At 42.5% G+C, this 22,685-nt stretch overlaps 1 protein-coding gene across 1 annotated transcript; it reads right to left on the bottom strand.

Moving 5' to 3' along the window:
* Positions 1 to 288: 288 nt before the first annotated feature.
* Positions 289 to 11,780, bottom strand: stra6 (signaling receptor and transporter of retinol STRA6). The gene is made up of 17 exons (XM_053885752.1): positions 11,407 to 11,780; positions 10,032 to 10,098; positions 9,578 to 9,660; positions 8,605 to 8,738; positions 8,096 to 8,262; positions 6,686 to 6,817; positions 6,240 to 6,310; positions 6,102 to 6,175; positions 5,979 to 6,040; positions 5,126 to 5,288; positions 4,983 to 5,058; positions 4,559 to 4,692; positions 3,612 to 3,729; positions 3,447 to 3,548; positions 3,215 to 3,378; positions 2,723 to 2,860; positions 289 to 629 (listed from the first exon to the last, which is right to left on the bottom strand). The coding sequence occupies exons 1-17, from the start codon at positions 11,472 to 11,474 to the stop codon at positions 406 to 408; spliced, it is 1,977 nt and encodes a 658-aa protein (XP_053741727.1). The 5' UTR covers positions 11,475 to 11,780; the 3' UTR covers positions 289 to 405.
* Between the last annotated feature and the right edge of the window lie 10,905 nt (positions 11,781 to 22,685).

Raw genomic sequence — 22,685 nt, forward strand, 5'->3', positions numbered from 1 at the left:
CAGACGCCACTAGACCTCCATAATAAGTTCTGGGAAATAAATAAATGATCCTCTGTGTTCATGCAAAATAGCTAGGAGGAAACCAGAGTGCAAACCTTCAATGATAAATGCTAGATATGAGTACTGCTGATAAAGTAAAAAAAAAAAAAAAAAAAAGCAAAACAATCTCTTGTATTTTGTTCTTTATGATCCACATTCAGTTACACAAGTGAACCTCCGTCACTCGCTCTATGAAATCAGCTTTTGTCGTCTTGATAGATATATAAATATGAGATTCCACGTCCGTGCTCACTGGAGGATGCACATGTAGTTTAATACAAAAGAAGCACGTGAGAACGACAGGCTGTTGTGAGGCGCAGGACGAGCCTGGAATGGCGTTTGGTAGGGTGGCGAGCGCGGCGAGGCTCAGTTGCTGGAGGCGGCGGCGTCCTTGCTGCTCTTCTTGCTTCCCTCCTTGCGGTTCATGCTTCCGTTCACCAGGCTCTCGCCGGCCGGACGCTGGCCGGGCCTCCGGGTGCCCACCAGCGAGGGGTTCCTCACCAGGGTGTAGAGCAGCTGCCAGTGGCCGCGGGCCCTCTTGGCACTGCTCACTCTGCCCGGCTTCCTGTCCTGCTGCACCAGCTGGATCCCTGGGGAGACACGGACACCTGTGAGAGGCGCAGCACCCCCCACCCTCACGGGAGCCACTGGATACAGGGGCGATGACAATAGAAAGCAATCACGCGCTAATCTGCCGAGCGTGGAGGCAGCAGATTCAGATTCATTCTCTGCAAAGCCCTCGGCGACATGAATATGAAACAAGCAATTAGCACAGCTCATCTGTGTAATCTGCGGAGCACAACATTCCTCATGTGTCCGTCCCAACACTGTCCCAGTGAGGGATGAGCCCAGCTGGGCCTCCACCCATCACCAGGGTCGGCTCCCGCCTCTATGGATGGATGGTGTCTCAGACCTGCTCTTCCAGCACGACGGAGCATCTGCACACGCCACACAGGCCTCGGAACAAACAACTGTCTCTGTATGAATCAAAGATTCCCCACTCACTTTATCAGAAGTGTCACATGACCCGGTGGCGGGACGATGTTTAGCTCGGGTCACAAAGGGGACGACAACTCCACCAGATTTATATTAAACTCAAGGCTCAATTTCACTTTTCAATTCCTTCAACTGAGAGAGCAACAGCTCAAATTCCAAAATAGGTCAATGCGTCTGAAGTGTGCCATCTAGAGTGGAGTCACGGGTAGTGCAGGAAGAAGGCTGTGATTCATCTGAATATGTCCTTGACTTCCTCCGAGCACTCCAGTTTCCTCCCACAGTAAAGCTGCAGACGACTTAAATCTGATCAGTGTGTGAATGGCTGTTGCACCCCTCTGATCAATGCAGGGTTCCCCACCCTCTCGCCCCGAACAGCTGGGAGAGGGTCCTCCATGTCTCCATCAACATTTCTTACTCAAACAGCAGCCTTTGTGACGTCTATACAGAGACTGTTCTGGACGGCCATCTTGAACAGGAAACGATTTGCCGATGACTGAATTCAGAATATTTCAATAGTTAGTGCTGCGGTGGAGACAATCTAACCTGAGGCTGAGGCCTGAGTCAGGACCATGACCAACAAGAGGCATGAATCGAAACTGACTCCAGAATAAAGAAGCTGACGTCTAATAACATAGACTCAAACATATGTTTCTTACTGGATTCGAAATGGTCGCCGTTTTTTCAAAATAGGTTAAGAACAGAAATGCTTTCTTTAGAACAAACTAGTAGTCAGCTCGGTCATTGGTCTTGGTCTCGCCTTGGTGGTCTCAACACAACTCTGTCAACGTCTAAGTGCCAGTTCAGGATGCCCCCTGGTGGGCGTCATCATCACTACATATATAAAGCTCAATAGCTCAAACACAAAATCCACAAAAAATGATGAAACCCCAAATTTGGCTCCGACAGCACAAGCATTTTTATCTTTATATCACATATTTTTGCTTGAAACCGCCACCGTAAGCGTCTTGCCGGCGTGTGCCGGGGATCATGAGAGAAGATGATTAGTTTAAGACTGATTCGAGGGCGACAAGGAGCAGCACTGTGAATTATTCACCACCTAAACTCAATTTGCTCCTGACATATTAGATCAAAAGAGTTAAGCTTTCATTTCTCCACGCGTGCAGAGCCATCTGATTATGTCCGCCGGTGACCCGCTGCCGAATTCAGAGTCCCTCCAGAGAAATGAAAAATGCCGCCGTCGCCGGACTGAAGAGTGTGGTGTTTAGAAGCGACCGAGAAATCTAAAACACGTGTGTGTGAGAGCCTCGTATAGCTGTACCTGCGGGGACCTTTTCAGTTTGGTTCAGAGTCTCGGTGACGTTTAGCCAATTGTTTTGGATGGTTGGGTTTAGACAGAGAGGCTGGGGAAAGCAGTGAGGCAAGGTCCTCACAAAGGTAGGACTAAAAAACAGGTGTGTGTGGACTTGTGGATCCTGCCTTGTGGGGGCCAGTTCTTGACAAAACACTATCCTTGTGGGGACCTTATACCTTGGTGGGAACCATTTGACCGGACCCCACAAGGTTAAGCCTGAGGATGAAGACTTCAAAATAAGTAGTTCATTGTGGTTGAGAGTCCTGGTTAAGGTGAGCCATGTGTTTGGATGGTTGGGTTTAGAGGGGGAGGCTGGGGAGAGGGTTATGGCAATGAGAAGTCCCCACGTGTGAGTGTGTGAGGCGTGATACCGACCTTCTTCAGCGTCCCGGCTCTTGAGCACAGCAGCGTTCTCCTGCTCCACAGACTGCAGCAGGACCCCACAGAAGGCCTTCATGACGGGGTGGGACTGGCTCACCTCGATCTTCAGATAATGCGCGTAGCAGCGGTAGGCTGTGGACACACACCAGGGGAGGGAGGGGGGAAGAGGGAGGGGGGAGTCAGGGCCGGCCAAAGCAATAAACACGCACAGAAAAGCAGCTCGGCCTTGAGAATCTCACACAAAGGGACGACCATCACACTTGGGTTTGTCAGAGCTACTGCCGTCCTTGACCATAGGGTTCAGAGGTCAGGAGCCTTTGGAGGCTGAGGGCAGATCGCCAACATGAGAGTGGGCAGGGTGGGCTCCAGGTTTGAGCGGGACATGGATCAACCTGCTCACGCCTAACTGGGCTTATGTGACAAAGACACAGGAGGAGAAGGACTAAACCAGGCATATAAACGTGGCCGGTGGGTGCCGGAGGTCACCTGGGTCAAACGACTCCACGTTCCTGTTCAGCAGACTGATGTCCATCCGTCCCATGTGGATGATGTTGAAGATGGCGGTGACGACCAGGCGCCAGAGTGCCAGCAGAACCCCGATCAGAACATTGACTGGAAACAGCAGGTAAGTCAGCAGGAACAGACTCCCCCTGTGACACACAAGGGCATTAATCTCACACAGGCCTCGGCCGGCCGCAGCTACACACACAGGCGTCACCTGTTGTCAAGGTCGCGAGTTGCAGCTGTTTTCCGTATGAAGCAGAATCTGGCAGTGATGTGTTGAATCAGAACCGCCAAGATAACCATCAGCCAGAAAGGCCTGGAGAAGGGCTCGTGTTAGAGGAGCAGAACCGAGAGCCAACTTGAGCGGGACGATGCTCACCACATGCTCCACATCATCTGAAACAGGAACAGGTTCTGACCCTGCGTGATGGGGATGATGACCAGGAAGACCACCACCAGGAGGCCCAGGAAGAAGACGATGACCTGCATGATCACGCCTGAAAGACAAACCTCCGGCTGAACATTCCTCACTCACGCCAGTGAAAACAGAAAAATTCAAAGATTAAAAGACCTTTTTTTTTATCATGATTAACTTAGACATGATCATGACAACATGATATTTAGGTGAGCAAACAGTTTGTGTCTGATGTGATACAACATGAGTTTTATCATACAAATACACTGCTTCTTCTCTCACCTCTTGCTAACTTTTTGCACTTTTTGCTGAGCAGATATCAACATTTTCTTCTTTATGTTGTATGAAGAATATAACGTAACATAATCGTACTTTATAGATCAAAATAACAAATGTGTCAGAAATGTACTTTTATTCACATGCAAGACAGAGACCATTTAATTTATTTTCTATTGTCTTCATCCATTTCATTTATTTCCAAAAATGTGTCAATTATGGAAAATGTATGGTCATTTACTTGCTGTCTGTAATTTAAGTTTTTTCATATATATATATATATATATTTGAACTTAACGTTTGTTATTTTACAATATTTTAGAGATAAAATATGAGATAAATAATTGTTTTTTTATAGCGATGATTTTTTAAAATTTGAGATTCTTACAGAAAAAAGTTATTTCAAAATGAAAAAATATATATAACCATTGCTTAATTGTACATAAGAGATACATGATTCATTTTATCTAGAAAATAATATATATATATATATATATATATATATATATATATATATATATATCTCCATACACACACAATATAATAATATTTTTAACGTTATTTTTTTAGTCACACTGATCATATACAATACATCAGATATCATGGCGGTCATGGTGGACAACACAAGGCCTCACTGATGCAGACGTGGGCCGCGGTGAAGCTGGTGTAGCTCATCCAGCAGACCAGCGCCGGCCGGGAAGCTCGGATGCTTCTCTGGCAGTTGTACACGTTGTAGATGTCTCCTCTGTACAGCCCTTTGAGGTTCGACCTGCAGCCAGACAGAGCTGTTGTCACAATCTCAACCGGAGGGAAATTAAATGGAGCAATAAAAATCCGACGCAGAAATCCATTTGTGAAACGGTCGTCTATGCTAATAGCAGATTTTCTTTCCTTATCTACATAACCGTTTCAGACTAACTGCTGTCGTCCGACGGGAAGATGATGACTCTATTATGCAGCGTTGAGTGAGCAATTACCCGCTAATGGGCGGACCAGAATTCAGAGCGCACCCGGGGCTCCGGGAGACACGTGGGACCCGAGCAGCGGGATTGTGCTCACCTGTGCAGAACCATGGAGCGCATGAACATGGCCAGGTTGACCAGCGCCGACAGAGTCACGGCTGAGATGAAACACACTGAGGGAGAGAAACTCCAGGGTCACAAACAGGACCACGTCGACTCTGAGGCTTCTGCTTCGCTCACCTTCCACGCTCCAGATGTAATGCACCACCAGTCGGACCACCTCCTGGCGGTCATGTGACAGCGTGATTCTGAAACTCGCTAAAACGTTGGCGATGTCCTCGTTCACGCCCAGGCGGATGTACTGGAGCTCTGGCACCACAATGAGGATGAAGAGCAGCGCCACCTGAGGGACCAGCAGAGTGGGGACAAGGTCAGGAGGCTCATACCTCCCCCTTCCTCCCTAAACCTATCATCAGATCCAAATTCAGTTGCCTTGTTCAAATTCTTCAATGACATGGACAGTAACCAGCCTACAAAAAATAGGTTCTTCTGAGGTCTATCCAGGTCCTACTAGTGTTGGACTCCGCCCTCCAGTATGGGACAGTGGAGCCCAGAGCAGATACTCAGAAGCTCTTTCCTCAAGTGGAGGAGCTCAAGTATCTAATTCGATGATGGAACTCCTTCAGTACTGTGGTCATAAAGAGGGAGCCTCCTCAGTAATGCCATGTTCCTATGTTCACCTATGGTCCAGAGGTTTAGCAGTAGGTAGGGACCTAGTGGCGTGACATGGATTCATCCTGGAAGAGGTCACTGTAGAACACTTCGACTCTGAAAGAGGTGAGTTGAGGAAGTGATAGGTGTCGTGCTATGGTCCGGAGTCAGGACCTGTTGGAACACGTGGGCAGCTGTAGGAGGATAAGAAAGACTGGGCCTCTTAGCTGGGACTGCTGCCCCTGCGACCCAATCTCAGACACATGGAAGAGATGGGGCTGAAGGATGGATGACTGGAGACGATAAAGTGCTTGAAGAATCACGTCTAACTCTTTGGATTCTCTGACCCTGGTTGAACGTAGTTTGAGTGACGGTCGGTCACCTGGTAGACGACGATGAACGACACCACCCCAGATATGGCCAGCTTCAGTGGAAACCGAAACGCTGAGGGAAAATAAAAACGTTAAAAACCTGAAACCGTACGAAAGAAGAGTGAAACGTTTACCATCTTCTGGAGTGTAAACGTAGGACATCACGGCATCCTTGACTCGCTGAAGGACGCTTGGCGACTCTGAAGCGCTGTGGAGAGGCAGCCACACTCACACACACACCCTGGGGTCTGACCAAAGCGTTGCTCGCTCACCTGGCCGAGGCGGACTTCTTCTTCTTGAAAATGGACTTAACGTATTCCTTGTAGTAGCTGCAGCGCAGATCCTGTACGGAGCACACTCTGGACTTAATGATGATGCACGACACTTCATATGTGACGGGTGCTAAAGGTGAGCATGGCGGGGGGGCAGAGGGGGGTGACACTGGCCCCAGCTGGGATTAGCATGAATAAACACTGCATTGTGTTGCCACGGCGCAACCTTGTCATAATCTGATCAAGAGCATAACCTAAACCAATTACATCAAATCTACTTAAAATGATTAGCCCGCTGGCATCCCAGGCAGCTTGCACATTTTCCTACAGCCGGGACCCGGGGGCCTGCTAAGCCTCTTCTGATGGAGCGCAAGTTGCAAACTCAATGAAAAGAAAGGTGCATCTGGGCGTGTTTGAAGCGGCTGCGGCTTCTCCCGGAAGCTCACCTCTGTGACGCTGCTGCCGCTGCTGCCGGCGCTGTTGAGGCCTTTGAAGAGGAGGAGCGGATACTGGAAGCTGAGGAAGGCCAAGCAGGCGATTTGTGGCAAACTGGAGAGGAGGACGAAGTGTTTGTGGACCTGAGAGGAAGCAGAGCAAAGCCAGCTAATACAGGAGCTTTCAATCGTGTCGGGATATTCTGACACAGTAAGATCAACTGAGACCATGATTGAGACCGGTCAACAGTGGAACAACCTGCGGTGACTCCAAGGGCTGTTTGTCTTCTGCACCACTGCTGCACAGAGCGTTGTCTTTGCTAAGGCTGTGTCCCATCTCTCACCCTAACACCAGCACTTGGTTCTGAGCACCCTCCACTATGAAGTGCCCTCCAATGACCAGGTGAAGTGATTGACGTCCCTAAGACTTGGGACAACACTTCATGACCTCACGCGTAAAGACAACGTGTCATTGGCTGCCCTGCTGTGTTTTGTTTCCTGCATATAGAGTGTTTTGGAAATGCCATCTTCAGCTTTTTTACAACCTCTTGCATCAGCGCCGATAATCTCACTTGGTTTGGTGAACCAAGAAGAAGAAATAGCTGTGTGAGAAACTTGTCCCACACGCCCTCATTGTTTTGACATGTTACTGACTGACTTTACCAGTTTCCTTTCTTTGATGAACTTGTTGCTTTTTATCAAAATATACTAAGCTCTTTCAGGTGCCAAAATATTCCATATATATTTCAACATATTTGTTTAGTTTTTGGAGATAGAACCATGAAATAAATGACATGAAATTCTGTTGCTCCATCTGGACAAATAAAATAGAAATATGAGCTTCATGAACAATCAAAAGTTTTATTTTTAATAAAATAAAAGTGACAATAAAATGTGTAATAAAAGTTTTTTTTAATAAGTTAATGTCAAGCTGAATTTAAAAAAATTAAACCCGGCAGCACCTGACTTCACCAACTTCGGTCAGCTTTTCTGACTCTGAGCAAGTGGAGTTAAACTCAACAGAGCTCTCAGGCCTGTCAATGAACCAGTGAGAGTGATTTGAAATATTCTCATGTCACCAAAATATACAATTCTCTGCCACGTCAATACAACTTTGATTGATATTTAAGAGGTCCAATACCACAGACCTTCTTCCTTTTTTAATAAGCACAATAATAATACTAATAATTCAAAGCATCACTGCATCAGAAATGTTCATTACAGAAATATGTCCCAGCATTTCATCGAGTTTCTTAATAAATGATTTTACAGTTTTATCATCATGACAACATTCTACTTTTATCCACATAGATATACACTGAGCTCTGCTAACATCCTGCTACTGAGCTGATCTCTTCCCAAAATACTTTCATTCATTCTGCACAAAAACACAAGTCAACGCTATGATCATGATGTTGGTACCTGATCAGTTTTGGGGCAGTCGATTTTTTGCCAGACCAGAACTCCAAAGTGCGTCCAGGACAGCAGGCTGCCCAGCACATAGCCGACTTTGTTATGCAGCGTTCCGCACGCCAGGAGGGGATAGTAGAGCGCAGGGTAGTAGAAGACCCCGAGAATCATCCAGTTCTCTGCGACGACAACACATATTCACACTTACACAAACCTTTCAAAAGGCCCAGCTACGTGAGAGCAACTGGCCCGTCCAATACAGGACAAACACTCACACACAATATCCAATATCATAAAGATCATCCATTGGACCTCATGTCATTCCAGCAATGTGTTAAATCACAGACAAGCTTTCTGTTGCAGACTAGAAAACGTCCTTCTGGACTTCAAAGGCTGCTCACCAAGTCAATCACCTGGGCATTTATTCATGTCGATACGAGTCACGCAGTGTTAAAACAAATGATATAGTCAGTCAAAAGTTCATGAAATGAGTGGTTTCTGAGAGTGTGGAAGTGGCTCACGTTTGCTCTCCACCTCAGCTGTGAAGGGAAGGGGGCTCCGGGACAGGACCAGGCCACAGAGTTTGCACATGAGCACTCCAAACACAGCCACTGCCAGACCCTTGTGCTGCGTGTGATCCAGGAAGTTGACCGGACTGTGAAATCAAGTGTGCAGGTATTTAGAGTCCACGTGTGAGCGCCCTCGCGTACGCTTGAAATCGGAATCCCTGTTTGCTTTGTCAGAGCCGCTTTGATCATGCGATCGTGATGGAGGAGGAAAGTGGTTGAAATGCAGTTGAATGTTTCTCTATGATTCTATTGAATTTACATTATATAAGGTTGATGTCAGACTGACATGCCTGAATCACCTCACTACTGAGGTGCCCATTCCCCACGATTCATCTGACAGAGTTGACCATCAGTACTCAATCTTCGGCAGTTCAACTTAGCACATTCATCGCCTCCCTAGACGTCCCACACTCATGTCTCAAGGCCAGCGTCCAACATGAGCATCCCTCTATTCAGCATCAAGACGCCACTTCCTGGTTGGTTAAGCAGCAAGTCAAGTGAAATGTCTCTTTTGTGCCGTGATGTGTGTGGCTGCTAAACTGCGCCGACGAGTCACATGTGACCTCGAAACTATGACCAATGAAATGAAAGCTTATACGTTTAGCCAGTCGCTCCACTTTTGCTTCCTCAATATTGACAAAGATGGCATTTTTATGAGGTGATTACGATATAAAAATAGTCATTGATTCATGAATTTATTCTAGGAATGAAATGACACTGAATGCAGGTGAAATATAACAATTGAATTTCTTCATAATAAATAATAAAAATGTAGCTGATCCTGTCTTCCATCTTTTATTTTATGGTTTTTTTTTTTAGAATTGTGAGGATTATTTTGTTTAGAAATGAACAATGATTCTCCTGAGCTATCAACATGTCTTCATGATTCAATGTAGTTTTGGGGGGAAAAGTAATGTCTCTCTACCTGAGCAGACTGAGGAGCCCTCTCTGTCGGTCTCCTGGCTTGGAGCGTCTGGCGAGGATGGCGAGGATCATCAAGATGACAAGCTGAAAGGGAAGACACATCCGTCAGCCTGTGCGGACTTCAAATACACGTCATTAGTTCTGCTTAATTTGAGGTCTGAAAGGAAAATCATCCGTCAGGATCAGTTGACCAGGGAGGCCTCAGTGACCCTGGTGACCTGCCACACATTTAGGAAGTCAGGGAGTCACCCCATGAGAGGGGAACTCTACAAGCAGCGCAGGATTCTTCGTGTGTCCTTCTTCTTAGGAGCGTGATTCTCTAGGAACAGTGAAGGGAAACGTCTTTTCCCAGTCATCCGAGCACAGATATGAATCAGAAAACGTCAATGTCCAAGTGTGACATGCTCACGTGTGGGCAGTGCAGCCATAAGGCAAAATAAAGTGGGCGGACTCACTGATATTGCACTGATGCATATGTGGTAGAGCCTGTCGTCAGCCGTGGGGTCACAGGGTGGAATTCTTCTAAAAACAGGAACAAAAACATTCACACATGAGTAAAACCATCACAACATAAGGCTTTCCAGTGAGTGAGTATGGACCTCAATAAACCTCTCACACGTCACTGTCAGGATCATTGGAGACTGGAATCTTTGAAGCCCAAATCCCGCTGCGCAGATTTGCATGTAAACCGATTGGTATTAGCCCAACAAAACAACAAGTGCTATGTTCATGTTCCTGTACCAGGAAGGCCGGGTCATGAGGTAGTCATTATTGACATAAAATTGTGAAAAATGTCTTCTTGTAGCGATGAATATTATTTCTAAACTTTCTATAGATTAAAATGTAGTGATATGTCAGATGGCAAATCTAGGAAGAACTGGTTTTCAGTGAAGTAAAGAAATGCAAATCTGTAAAAACAGATTACTACATTGCAAACAAATAAAAATAATGTATAGGAACAATGAACTAAAACATTATTTAGAAGTAATAAAGGCAAGAACAGTATGATTAAAAAGATAAAAAATAAATCAATCAGAAAACAGTGTAAAAATCATTACACCAATTTTGTCTAATGTCATTTTGAGTCATGTACTATTATTTATGTCACTACTAATAATGTGCATATTTTATTTTTTATTTTTAAGCATTGTTTTGGTAAATTATTTTATTATCAGACTGTAGGTATATTTTGTAAATACAAACAAAAAATTTTTAAGAGTTGTTTCATTCATTCTTATATTTTTTTAAACCTTGCCTCAGTGTTATCACTTTTTTTTCCTTGTCTTTGGCTTCATAATTTCAATTTCATAAAGTCACTGAAACTAACTTTATTTATCAATATAGATTATATTTACATATTTTATCTATGGTATTTGTCAACAGCCTGTTTTGTTATTTGTCTTTATTTTATTCTACATTTTTCCGTTTTCTTTTACTTTCCTTACAGTATTTTCTACTCCATCTCTGACTGTGTTTTGACCTACTAACATGTTATTTTAGACTTGCTTTACCCAGTTTATGTAGCTGGATTAAACACTATTACGCGAAAAGAGTTTGGGTATTTGTGCCATGAAAGATGGTTTTCATCAAAAATATTCATTCATTCATTTTCAGACATATATTGCTTTTGCAGTTTTAGTGCGAGTCACTATCACTGTACAGTTTCTGGAAAAAATAAAACACAATGTCCCAGTGCAATCTGAAATCTTGGCACAGTGAAAGATAAAAGTTTGACGCAGAAGTGTCTGGCAGTCTGACATAACACTGCTGACGTTCCTGAAATACAGACTCAGTGAACTGAGAGCAGAAAAGTGACAAGAGCATACTTACTCCGGCTGTCTTACGGTAGGAGCAGGATAATCATGGTACTCATACTCGTATATAGCATCCATATCCATTGTGCCGTGTTTTGTTTTTCTTCAAACAGATCCAAAGGCGGAACTGGAAGAACTTCCAAGCACAATCTCAAGTAACACACACTTGTGATAGTGTGATGAAAACTTTGTGCCAAGTCCCGGGACGGACTCAGAGCTGCTACTGTGGCGTCCTCTGTGCTCTCACTCCCACTCTGCTGGGATCGCTCTCAGGTGCCCGGGTCCCACTGTGGCTCTGGGAGTACTGTGACAAGTCCTGGCTGAAGTGTGCTGCCTCCACCCTCCACCAAAAGGCCCAACTTCAGATAACCGGCACACCAGGAGCCTGGGGAGAGAGTGAGAGAGGAGCAGCGTGTGAAAGGAGGGAAAATGTGAAAGTGTGGGCAGCCAATGTGGACGGCCACCTGCAGATTATTGGGATTACATCTAGTTTGGAAGCTGGTACTGAGTCAGAGAAATGTACTGGAAGTTTCACCACAAAGAAAACAAGAGATAAGAAAGAAAACTACTACATTCTAAAACAAAGAGAACAGCTTTTATCTCTTTTAGTATTCATTGTTTGCTTCATGGAGCGTAGGCCAGTAATGTGAACCCAGCTCAGGTCAGTAAAATTCAGGACTCCAGTTCTAAGATTAAGAACATTAAACAAGATGACCTGAGCTCCACAGTCAGACAAAGATGGACGTGACAAAGTGACAATCTACCTCTCAAAAAGAGAAACATCCTCTGAGCATACGCCAACTTTTTTATGTGCAAGAGGGTTCTTTATCGACTCACACCTTTTATCTTTATCTTTTATCTTCTTATATTTGGACGGACATGGTGTTTGAAATGTTTTATGTCACTCTCCCCAGACAGCTATAACTGGAATGGGTGGGGAGTGGATTTGTTGGAGACCATTTTAAGTTTTTTTATCCTAACCTAAAAGCCTAATGTCATATGGCATATCACTTGAAAAAAGAGCATTTAGAAAGTGAAGTAAAAAAAAATATAAAAAATAAAAAAGACGTGATGATCTATTGCAACCAACCTACCCTGCATTCAATTGTATAAAACAAATACAAATACTGAGAGGCAATTGCAAGAGATGAACAACATTGAATCCACTTATTTCGGTTTTGGTTTTTATAATAAAAAAAAAGTCAAGCAGCAAACCCATCTTCTTGACTCGAGATGACTTGACAGAACTATGTCGTGACAGACAACAGCCATCTCACTTTGCATTATGGAGACAAGAGACGTTTTGAAACACTCTGAGGGTGTTCACATAACAACAGACAACTACCCCACTAACACCCCTGAGAACACACACTTTCTCAAGCGGCGTAAGCCACCAAGCCAAATGTGCTTCCGAGGAAAACGCAGCCCTCAAAATAAAGGGGTCACTGAACAAAGAATGCTTTGAACAATTATAATTACATCAGAGAGAAGCGCTTTAACAGCGGCAGACAGCTCACTTGGATTTGTCTGTGGGTGCAGGACAGGAAACAACAGCAGGAGTGTTGAAATGACATCATTAAAACAACGGAGATGGTTGATATTTATACCATAATAATTCAGTATGTATATTCAGTATGTGTATATAAACTACACTTGAGCATGATAAAAGCAATATTTAGGATGAAAGAAAAGGATTTAAATGAACAAATTGGTGCAAGAAAAAGTTGGTTGTAACTCTGGATCAACTTGGACCACCCGACCAGCCACCCATGTTCACGCCCGCTGAGAGCACGCTTGTCACAGCTGGAGCGAGACTCAGCCCTGGGTCTCCGGTTCTCCGTGTTCGGTTACAGTCAGCAGATTTGCATCCTTTAGAAGTTGATACTCCGACTATCAAAGCGACTTTGATGCGGAACCATGACAGGTACCACAATGACGCAGCTTTAGACGGAATTATTATATTTTATTTGAAAGTAGCGGGTGATGAATTTGCTATTTGCTCCGACTAGCTTGGATCATTAGCTTTATTTTGCATTCTCGCAGAATAAACCGATCAAAAATATACATTTGATATAGACAATACACAGCCATATTACCTTCTTGATGGAACTTCAACTGTCCGTCATCTCTCCACAGCTACAATTTAAAATCTCTGCATGAGAAGCATAAATGTAATTCCTACAAGACGCCTCATGTTTGTGTATTTGGACTTTGGACTATCTCTATCTTGCTGTGCAGGAGGATCATAAAAGTGCTGTTGTTAGCAATAATTGTTGTGAAAGAAAGTCAAGCTCAAGTTGTGACACTGATAATGGTCTTGGACAGGTTACAAGAAGTCAATTTTATTTGTGTTTGGACTATAAGAAGGAAGTTATTAGAGGCTCTTAAACGTCTGTCATTTGCTTTTCTTAATAGTATGTAGTTTGAATTTAGTCCCTGCAATGTGACCAAAGTCATGCTCAATTTCACTGTGAAAAACTATTGGCTCAAACTAAACGTTTTTTTTTTTTTTTTTTTTTTTTTTAAGGATCCAATACTTCAAGGTTTATTGTGGGGAACTGTATTGCTAGTTGATCATTGAGCTTATTTTTGTGGCATCCCTTGCCTTCATTTGCCAAAAATATGAAGCCCATACAAATGGTAAGTGAAAGAAATTTTGATTTTCTCCTCATGTCAAGTCCAGGAGAGTCTGGAAATCCAAGTGCAAGCCCCCAAACCTGCCATTACTGCGAGTGAAGCTGAATCACATGTGAGCAATATGGACTCAAATATGGCAACTAGGGCGTCAATAATACATTGACGTGTTTTCAGAATCAAAAGGTCTGTAATATTGCTTTTAAAACTTGACTCCAGCATGAGTGACTATCACTGTGTTTGTTGTTTTGAAGATAACAAAGGAAATGTCCGGACTTGTTATGACCTGAAAAATCGGGTCAGTGTTTCTCAGAAATTCCTTAAAAAACATGTTGAATAACAGCTCTGACCACAACACATATTTCCCTTCTTAATAAACTCAACGTGATTGATCGTAGACGTTTCTGTGATACTTTGGCGTTCCATCATTCCCAATCGATAACTCTAGTTTGATCTTATTGGGAGTTATTGCTTCACTATTAAATCTTGCTCCCTGAAGGACTTCGGGCGGCCGTAGCTCATTCCTGTGTCTATTATTGGTCTGCTGATTCTGTCATGATCAATGAGCCTCGTAACACTCAGTTAGGACTTAATAGGATTTGTGCATGTATGAAGTGGAACAGATGAACATCTGAGCGGACTTCAAAGTAACGCTTGTCTCTGTTGACAGCTGCAGTTTAACCCACTTTGGGGAATGATGGATTTTTTTTTTTACTTTTATTTATTTATTTAAAAATTAAGTAAATTTTGTAGGGGTGTAATGGATAGATTGCCTAATTAGGATTTTTCAAAATATTATGGATTCACTGGATCAAAATCATTTTAGATGAGTAATTAAATGTGGAAAATAAAACTTGGGGAAAAAAATGTGAATGTAAAATACAAGATATTCAGTTTAATAATATAGTGATACATAAAATATTTATCTGGCGCAAATACAAAAAACATATAAGGAAACAAAACTAAAAAACACTAGAATATATATATATAAGTAAAATAAGTAAAAACTAAAGGTAAAAAAAAATGCAAAAATAGACATGTGGAACTAAATGTAAAAAAAAGCAAAAATTGGGAAAGAAAATGAATATGTGAATGGGGAAATTCAAATATGTGTTTATTTGCATAATTATAAAAAGTGAAATTATGTGTGGGTATTAGCAAATAAAAAAGTATAAAAGTGATAGTGTAAAAAAAAAATACACAAAAACTAAATAAAAATTGAGAATCGCGTGAATTATTTCAAGTGAATTTAACAAATCTAAATAAAGTATTTTAAATGAATATATATAATAAAAAAAATCTAAATCAGTGTCAAGGTTCCTCCAGCGGCCTGAAGTGTAGATGGACAGGTACGTTGCAGGAAAGTTTATTGTGAGTCTGTGGTCCGGTGGGCTGGTATCACTTCTTCAGGATCCTTGTTGATCATGGACTGCTGTCGTGAACCAGAAATAAAATAACAAAACAGAATAACAAAAAACATCTATTGTACATTTCTGAAGAAAAAAGTGTTTTAACGTATTAATAGTAAATGATAAAATACTACATCAAAATCAATATAAAAGTAGCGATGACTATCTGTTTTTGTAGCAGGCTGACACGAGAAGATTTATCTCTCAGCTTATGAGACCTGAAAATGAGATGTTCTATCTAAAGAGCACGTGACAAGTACAAATCTTCCTGATAGTTATTAAAGTGGCCATGATCACGGCGTGCAACGCTCTGTCATGTTCTGGCTGTGATTGCCTGACAAGAGTAGGGGATTTATCGCGTGGAGGCGGCAGGGATGTGTCTGAGACGCCGCGTAATAACTCAGCTTCCTACAACTGCTGGGTGAGAACACCTTGACAAACGTGCTGCACACTCTCAGGAATTCCATTTCATTTTAGGATGTGTTTATCTGGCAGCTCAAACACTGAGGCTCTACGTCCCACGCTTCATTGTCTCGTATATTAACTCTTCTCATTTCCTAAGAACACATTTAAGTGATGTCATTTGGTGGGAAGAGCAGTCACATTTCGATTTACACCGTTTGGAAATGATCATGAAGTCTGTCTCATGAAGCAAAAACTGTAGGTAGGTTGTTGCTGATCGGTGACTGAAGATGAAACAGCTTGTAATACTAACAGAGACAGTGACATTATTTAGGTTTTTGCTTTAAGCTGTGTGGCGGTGGAGGCGTCGGTGTGATGGATGACACCCGAGCTCTGTCCCCTCGATCCTCTGTGTGGTTTGGGTGGTCCCTGTGGGCGCTCATGTAAAGATTAAATGCTCTTGTTTTCGTGTGATAGAGTGGGTCGAGCTCTGCAACTGATTCAATAATTCCATGCTTGTTTCTGTGGGGTCCTTTCTGTTGAATGAATAATAAAAATAAAAAAAACTTGCTTATCAGATATAACAAATTTTCAGCACCAACTGCAAACCAGCCTCAGTAGTGACCTCTAAAATGTATTTTGATCAGTGTTAACTTTGTTTATTTCAACAGTTATAGTTTTAAATTCACAAATGTCTTTATTATTATTATTGAGCATTTCTCATGTTTTTCCTCCTTTTGTGTTTTTAAATCTTTAAACGACACCTTCTTTTTAGGTTGACGCATTTAAAATTTATCAGTAAGTATTTTTTAAATGCAATTGAAATATTGCAATTTATCAGTATAGCATTTTGTTTATTTTTTTATTGACAAACCACTCATTATTTTCTTTAATATTTTGGGTTATGCTTTTTTCTTTAATTGTTTCTATATTAAATAAAACATTTTCTCAGAATTTTTATTGTATAGTTATTATTAGTAGTAGTAGCTGCTGTTGTTGTAGTATTACGTCGTATGTAGTATTCTGATTAATTAAGCTAATGTGCAATAAAATGAATTTTGCCTATATAAGTTTTTATATTTTTTATGCTATTTGACTTTTTACTTCTGTCTTTTTCATCCACATGAGTAGGTTTTTAGGTTCCTCGTGTATATTTAAAATTTAAATTATATTTTGTCCTGTTAGAGCTGAATATGTTTTTCGAGAGTTTTAAGTGCTGAAGGATTTTGACCTGCAGTCATAAAGCGCAGAACTTATTTAATGGTGAAGAGATAAGAATGTCTCTGTTGATGTGGGTTGTAATGTATTGGAAGCGGAAAACGGTTTCATTGTGCTTCTATTTTTCATAATAGTGAAAAGCCTGCTAATGTGTTTTACCATTGCGTGCATGCACTGTTCGCATAAATCAACTGTTTGAGTCGTGTCTTTTAAACAAATGAATGCTGGTGTTGCTTTGAAGAAAGGAAATTTGTCTCTTGGATGATTCGTAAATGTCCAAGCGACCAGGACCTGTCACCTGACCTGAAGCCGACACTCCTCTAGACTTTGGTCTGTGGTCCCCTGCAAAGATCACTCTGGACAAAATGCATTAGCAGAGGTCTGCTCTCCACATGTCACCTCGAGAACAGAGGCCTGGTTATTCATCCGCCTCTGAAGGGAGGATGCCAGAAGCCATAAATATCTTTCCAGTGAACAGGTGTCGACACCCCTGTGATTGAGATGTTGGTGTGGAGTGAAGATCTTAAAGGTACCACTGTGGAATCACTTTTGATTTGACTGTCGGTGTCAGACAATCTACTTTGATGTGCTTTTGAGGCGGATGATAAGCTTTGACCTTCATAGACGTAGCAGCGCTGCTGCTTTTATTCCGTTTTGGATGCCGAAGGATGTTTTCGTACACGATTCTCCTAAACGCCTCTGGTGTAACTAGCACTTTGTCGTTTATTTTTTTTAGAATCAGTGACTTAAAGCTGCACTACGTAGGTTTTACATACACATTTTATTTGACGATTAGTTTCATATTGAACAATTTGACTCTTAACCTATTACTATAACAAACCTGAGGACAACAGATCGAGCTCAGGGCGACCCGGGTGTGACCCAGTGTCCTAACGGCTACTTGTATAAACACCTTCCTGCTTCACGGCAGTGGAGCGGAGACACTGCTGTCATTCATTTTCATCCTGGCCAATGTGATCGGTCGTACTTCCGAGCCCAGGAAGTGAAAGCAGGAACTGATTCGAACAAGAGCCTGGACCAGACTGAACATATGAGTTGTGAGAAGAAAAATGAGGAGGCATATTTTGCATTGCTAGCAAACAAGTCAACTGTCTCTCTGCCATTCCTGCAGTAACACTGAGGTCCGGCACAGAGCTGCTGAGAGGCGCCACCCACCTCAACATACCCAACATCATCCCTGGCAGTCGCTTGAGACCTTTCTGAGGACGACTGACTTGCTGACTTTCGGCTAAAAATGAAATAAATGTGACATTTTGTTGATCACAATTTCTGTGGGCTGAGTGACATGATGCAATAATGTTTGATGCTCGCTTCAGTGAGTAAAGCACTTTGGGAACAGTGTTCTGAAGCCTGCAATATTGTCAAAGATTTATTGTCTGCGTTCCAACTTCTTCTCACAAGTTTGAGGCTTTCCTCAATGGCCCAAATGATGGAACTCAATTCCTGATATCAAACGAAAAGAAGTCTAAACTATGCTTTGCAAACTTATTGTATGGTGTATATTTGGCCGTCCTTGGTCCTTGGAGATTTCATCCTTTCACCTTTGGCGGCACCAAAACAGATATTCCTAAACCTTGTAGTGCTGCTTAAAAAACTGTAATATACTGGATTCAACATCATTTCATCGTCCTTTCTGAGCTGTTATTGGTGCAGTGACCTTTCCAATTCTTGACAAATAAATGAAAACATCAGTTGCAGATGTGTATTTCAGATTCTAGAGTGTAAAATTGGATTATTGTCAACCAAAGGACCGTATAACTTCCCTGCTTCAGTTTACATTGATCAGTTACCACACATTGACTATGAGAGAAATGCCACTCAGTACACATAACTGACCAGTGTCTTTTTCATACGTGGTCCGTCCCACCTTCTTTTATTCAGAACTTTTGTTCTGAGACGTCATGGTAGATGATGAAACCAGTCAGCGTATTGCTACTCATTACTTCCACTTCCACTTCCCACCACCGCTACCCTTTTTGCATCATTCACTTCAGAACCATTTCTAAAGCCTTTGAATTGAAATTGCAATCTGTAAGCGACTCTATGTCATCATTGAAGGACGGCATTGTTACAGTACGTTCCTCAGCCCACTCCCTATCATCTCCGCTGCCACCAGATGTATATTATCGCCGCTGCTTTTGATATCCGTCTCCTCTGGCCGAGACACTGTGATACTGACTCATCCCGTGACTGCTGGGCTGGTGTGACTCATGTTTCCTGGTGAGACTGCGTGGCTAGACCCGTAAGAAAACTCCCTCTGGGGAGGCGACGTGGACACTGCTGAATAAATTATGATTCTGTGTCTGATTATTCTCTTGCTTTATCAGCCTGCACTCATCATACTGCCTTCTTAACCAACTTTGCATGCAAGCCACGAGGATGGGTGTTAAAGGTTACTATGCTGGAAACGGAGGGGTTGAAGCTCTCGGTGTTGTTTCAGTGGGAACGAATGGCTCTTGAGGTATATTTGGAATCTTGGAAGGAGCTGAGGCTTGTTTTTTTCAGTTGAGGTTTGCTATTGAATGTGAGGCTCTGTATCAAATCCAAAGTTCTCAGCAGGAATTGAATGCATAATAAGTGAGTAGGAGGTGGTTTTTGAGGAGATCATTTCAACCTTTTCTGTGTTGTGACAATTGTCAAGACAATGTTGTGTGTGGAGAATCAAAAGCGGCTATGAGCTCCCTTGATTTTGGGGCGCTGTGAGGAGACAGGAATAAAAGAAGCATTATGGTCAAGAAGAATGCGAGCCAGGACGTATAACTCAGAGATGAGTGTAATTTCTATGAAAGCTCCAGGTCCGTTGACAGAATACATCTCCACTCCAGCTTGGTGGATTTAGGTCACAGTGCTGTGCAGAATGGAACTGATGTTATTTTATAAGATAATAAGTGAGTGGGTGTGAGGTGTTTCACATGAAAATGTGAAATGGTACTTCAGAACCAAGTGTTAAGCAACAAACGTAACAAGAGATCTTGTCATTTGCCGCATTTGATAAGTCATTTTATATAGTTTTATATGTTATATCAATTAATGACGTGTTCCTGAGGACGGTAAGCTTCATTTTACAGCGTGGCTAATATGTTTCCCAAAATAGAGCAGCTCATTATCATGCAATACGTGGACTGTTAATTCAACATCTGAGAAACAATACACAGTGGCAAGCTTTTAAATTTTTAAATCGTTCTTAAGTTATTTATGACTGTAACTTCCTGCAATGATTTTGGGGATGAGGGTGTATTCAACTCTCCACCTGCTCTATCCTTCATTGATGCTTGTAAACGCCATTTTTTAAAGCGAACAGATCAATGTACTGTGGAAACACCTGTTCAGTGATGTACAGAAGCTAGTGTGTAAAAATAAACCTTACATTTTCAGTGAAGGATTTTTTGAATTAATGCGTATAAGTCACTGAAGGCGATCAAAGAAGAAGAAAAAAATGACTGTATTGCACTGTATCGATGTCGACTGCAGAAACTTTGACTGACAGCCAGGTAGAATTCCAGAAATCCTCGGCTGACATGATATTGCTAAGGGTCAAAGCTGGCAAACAACATAAGCCTCCACTCTCCCGCATCACGAGCCTCTGCTCTCCTTCTCTGCCTCCTTCTTCTCTCCCTGTCCACTGTATTTTTTTTTCCCTGCTTATGGAATTTCTAACCTCGCTATGAATTATTGACCTGTCTGTTCCCCTGTGAGACCGAGATAGTGCCGGGTTGTTGTCCTTCAGCTGAAGCCCAGTGATTTGACCAAATCCTTGCGCCTAAAAAATGTAGTTGCTCCAGGCTGGCAACATGAGCAAGTCAGCGGGGTAAATGGATACCAAGTGGAGCTTCCCTCCACAGACGGTGACCACCGTTCATAGCCAAATATGAACTATAATGTTAGCACTGTTGTGTGAAACATTTATACTGTTTATACTCCTACTTACTGTAGGTGATTCTCTTACACACTGATTCATTATCACGTTCCCGTTTTCAGTGTGAACCACATATGAGATATTACTTCTGCTCCACAATAGTGTTAAGAAATGTCATGCCTGGTCTCTTGTGATAATAATAAATAAGGAAAACCGTACCACTTCCCCTCTCTCACAGGAATGTTACTATATATATATATGAAAAAAAAAAAAAAGATATATATATATACATATATATATATAATTTTTTTATTTATTATTATTATTTTTTCTACAATAAATATTTCACATTGAGCAAATAAATAATGAGTAAATAAATAATTCCTCAATAGAGGTGGAAGTGGTTTCGAGGGAACGTGTGGGGCTTTATTTGCTTCAGCTGCTGCCCCTGTGACTCGGAAGGTTTAGACCCTGAATATTCATCTTGTGTTGACCACTCATATTTCAGCACTCATCCTTGTCTTAAGTCAAGGTCTATTCTTCAAACAGTGTCTTGGAATGGTCCATCATGGTGAACCAGAGCGTGAATAGTTGGGTACTTTGCAGGAGAGGATATTGGCTTCTATTGAGGTCCCCAATTGTGGCAGGTGTCCCGTTTGAATCACCCTAGAAGGGGCTGGTTTATAAGCTTATAATGGGCTTGGGTGTGTTACTTCGGCATCCAGCTTGGAAACGTCACGTTGTGTGGAGGGAATGCTTTTTACAGAAGAAAACCTTCGACCTAAGATAAATGCTTCTTTATTGTCATCTGCTAATTATTCCAGTGACACTGCCCCCCGGCTCTGAATAGAGAGATGAACTGTGGCTCAAGGCTGCCTGCTGACTGTGTATTGACTGGAAACTGCGCGATGAAAAGCCCTGTACGTAGAGCAGGCGGTGTGGTGAAATTACCTGTTGCTTAGGAACCGGCTCGCCTTGCAAGAACAAGGTCTCAGCGCGAACAAACTGCTACAGTCCTCTGCAATGTTATCGACACATCTGTGTATAATTACTGTGTACATGACCGACTGAAGTATTTGTTCTTATTAGGAGAGCAACTTTGAGGCCTTTCCTAAAATTACCTTCGGCGTATTATAGTGCGTGTTCCAAATGGCACATGACCTCAGAGTGGCCTCAGTGGGTTCATCCACTTCCCAGACAAACACATGCTTCCTCCTGTAGCGTTGCTTCATGCTCCTGCATTATATAATAATACACCTTTTCTGTGTTATTAATATTGAGTCAAATGTTTTGACTAAAATTCTCATACTCTCCAATGTCTGCTGGCCAAAGATGTGATGATTTCAGAGCACTACAACTTTGCCATAGTATCAGCGCATTTAAAGGGAATTCACATTTTATGTAGAATATTGCGTCGTATTTTTGGAATGTTCCTCCATATAGATGTTTTCTGACTCTCGTGATCAACATGCTATTGTTGCTCTCAGTCAGCTGTGAATAGAGCTGAAGCCCGGTGAAGCTGTGGAAGCACTCCCGCCCCCTCACCCCGGTCTGCACTCCCACTGTGAGTAAAAGCACTGGTGGACCATAGACGGCAGACGCAAACGCCATCAGTGGGGGCAGGACGAGAGGAGCAGCAGCACTTCAAATGGAAGGCGAGGTCTTCAAGCTACGCAGTCATAAATATTTCATCTCTTACCAGCTTTGAGGTGGCAGAGGGAGCAGACTCCGGCTGAAGGCTTCCAACAACAAACC

The sequence above is a fragment of the Synchiropus splendidus genome, chromosome 14, assembly GCF_027744825.2.
Source record: "Synchiropus splendidus isolate RoL2022-P1 chromosome 14, RoL_Sspl_1.0, whole genome shotgun sequence".
Classification (NCBI taxonomy): domain Eukaryota; kingdom Metazoa; phylum Chordata; class Actinopteri; order Syngnathiformes; family Callionymidae; genus Synchiropus; species Synchiropus splendidus.

Bases quoted from the DNA above. Each gene is read 5' to 3' on its own strand.
- stra6 (XM_053885752.1), bottom strand. From the start codon at position 11,474: ATGGATATGGATGCTATATACGAGTATGAGTACCATGATTATCCTGCT. The intron at 6,176-6,239 runs GTGAGCGAGCAA...GCCTCTCCACAG, and splicing joins AAGAAGTCCGCCTCGGCCAG to CGCTTCAGAGTCGCCAAGCG. The intron at 3,379-3,446 runs GTGACGCCTGTG...TGTGTGTCACAG, and splicing joins ACTCGCGACCTTGACAACAG to GGGGAGTCTGTTCCTGCTGA.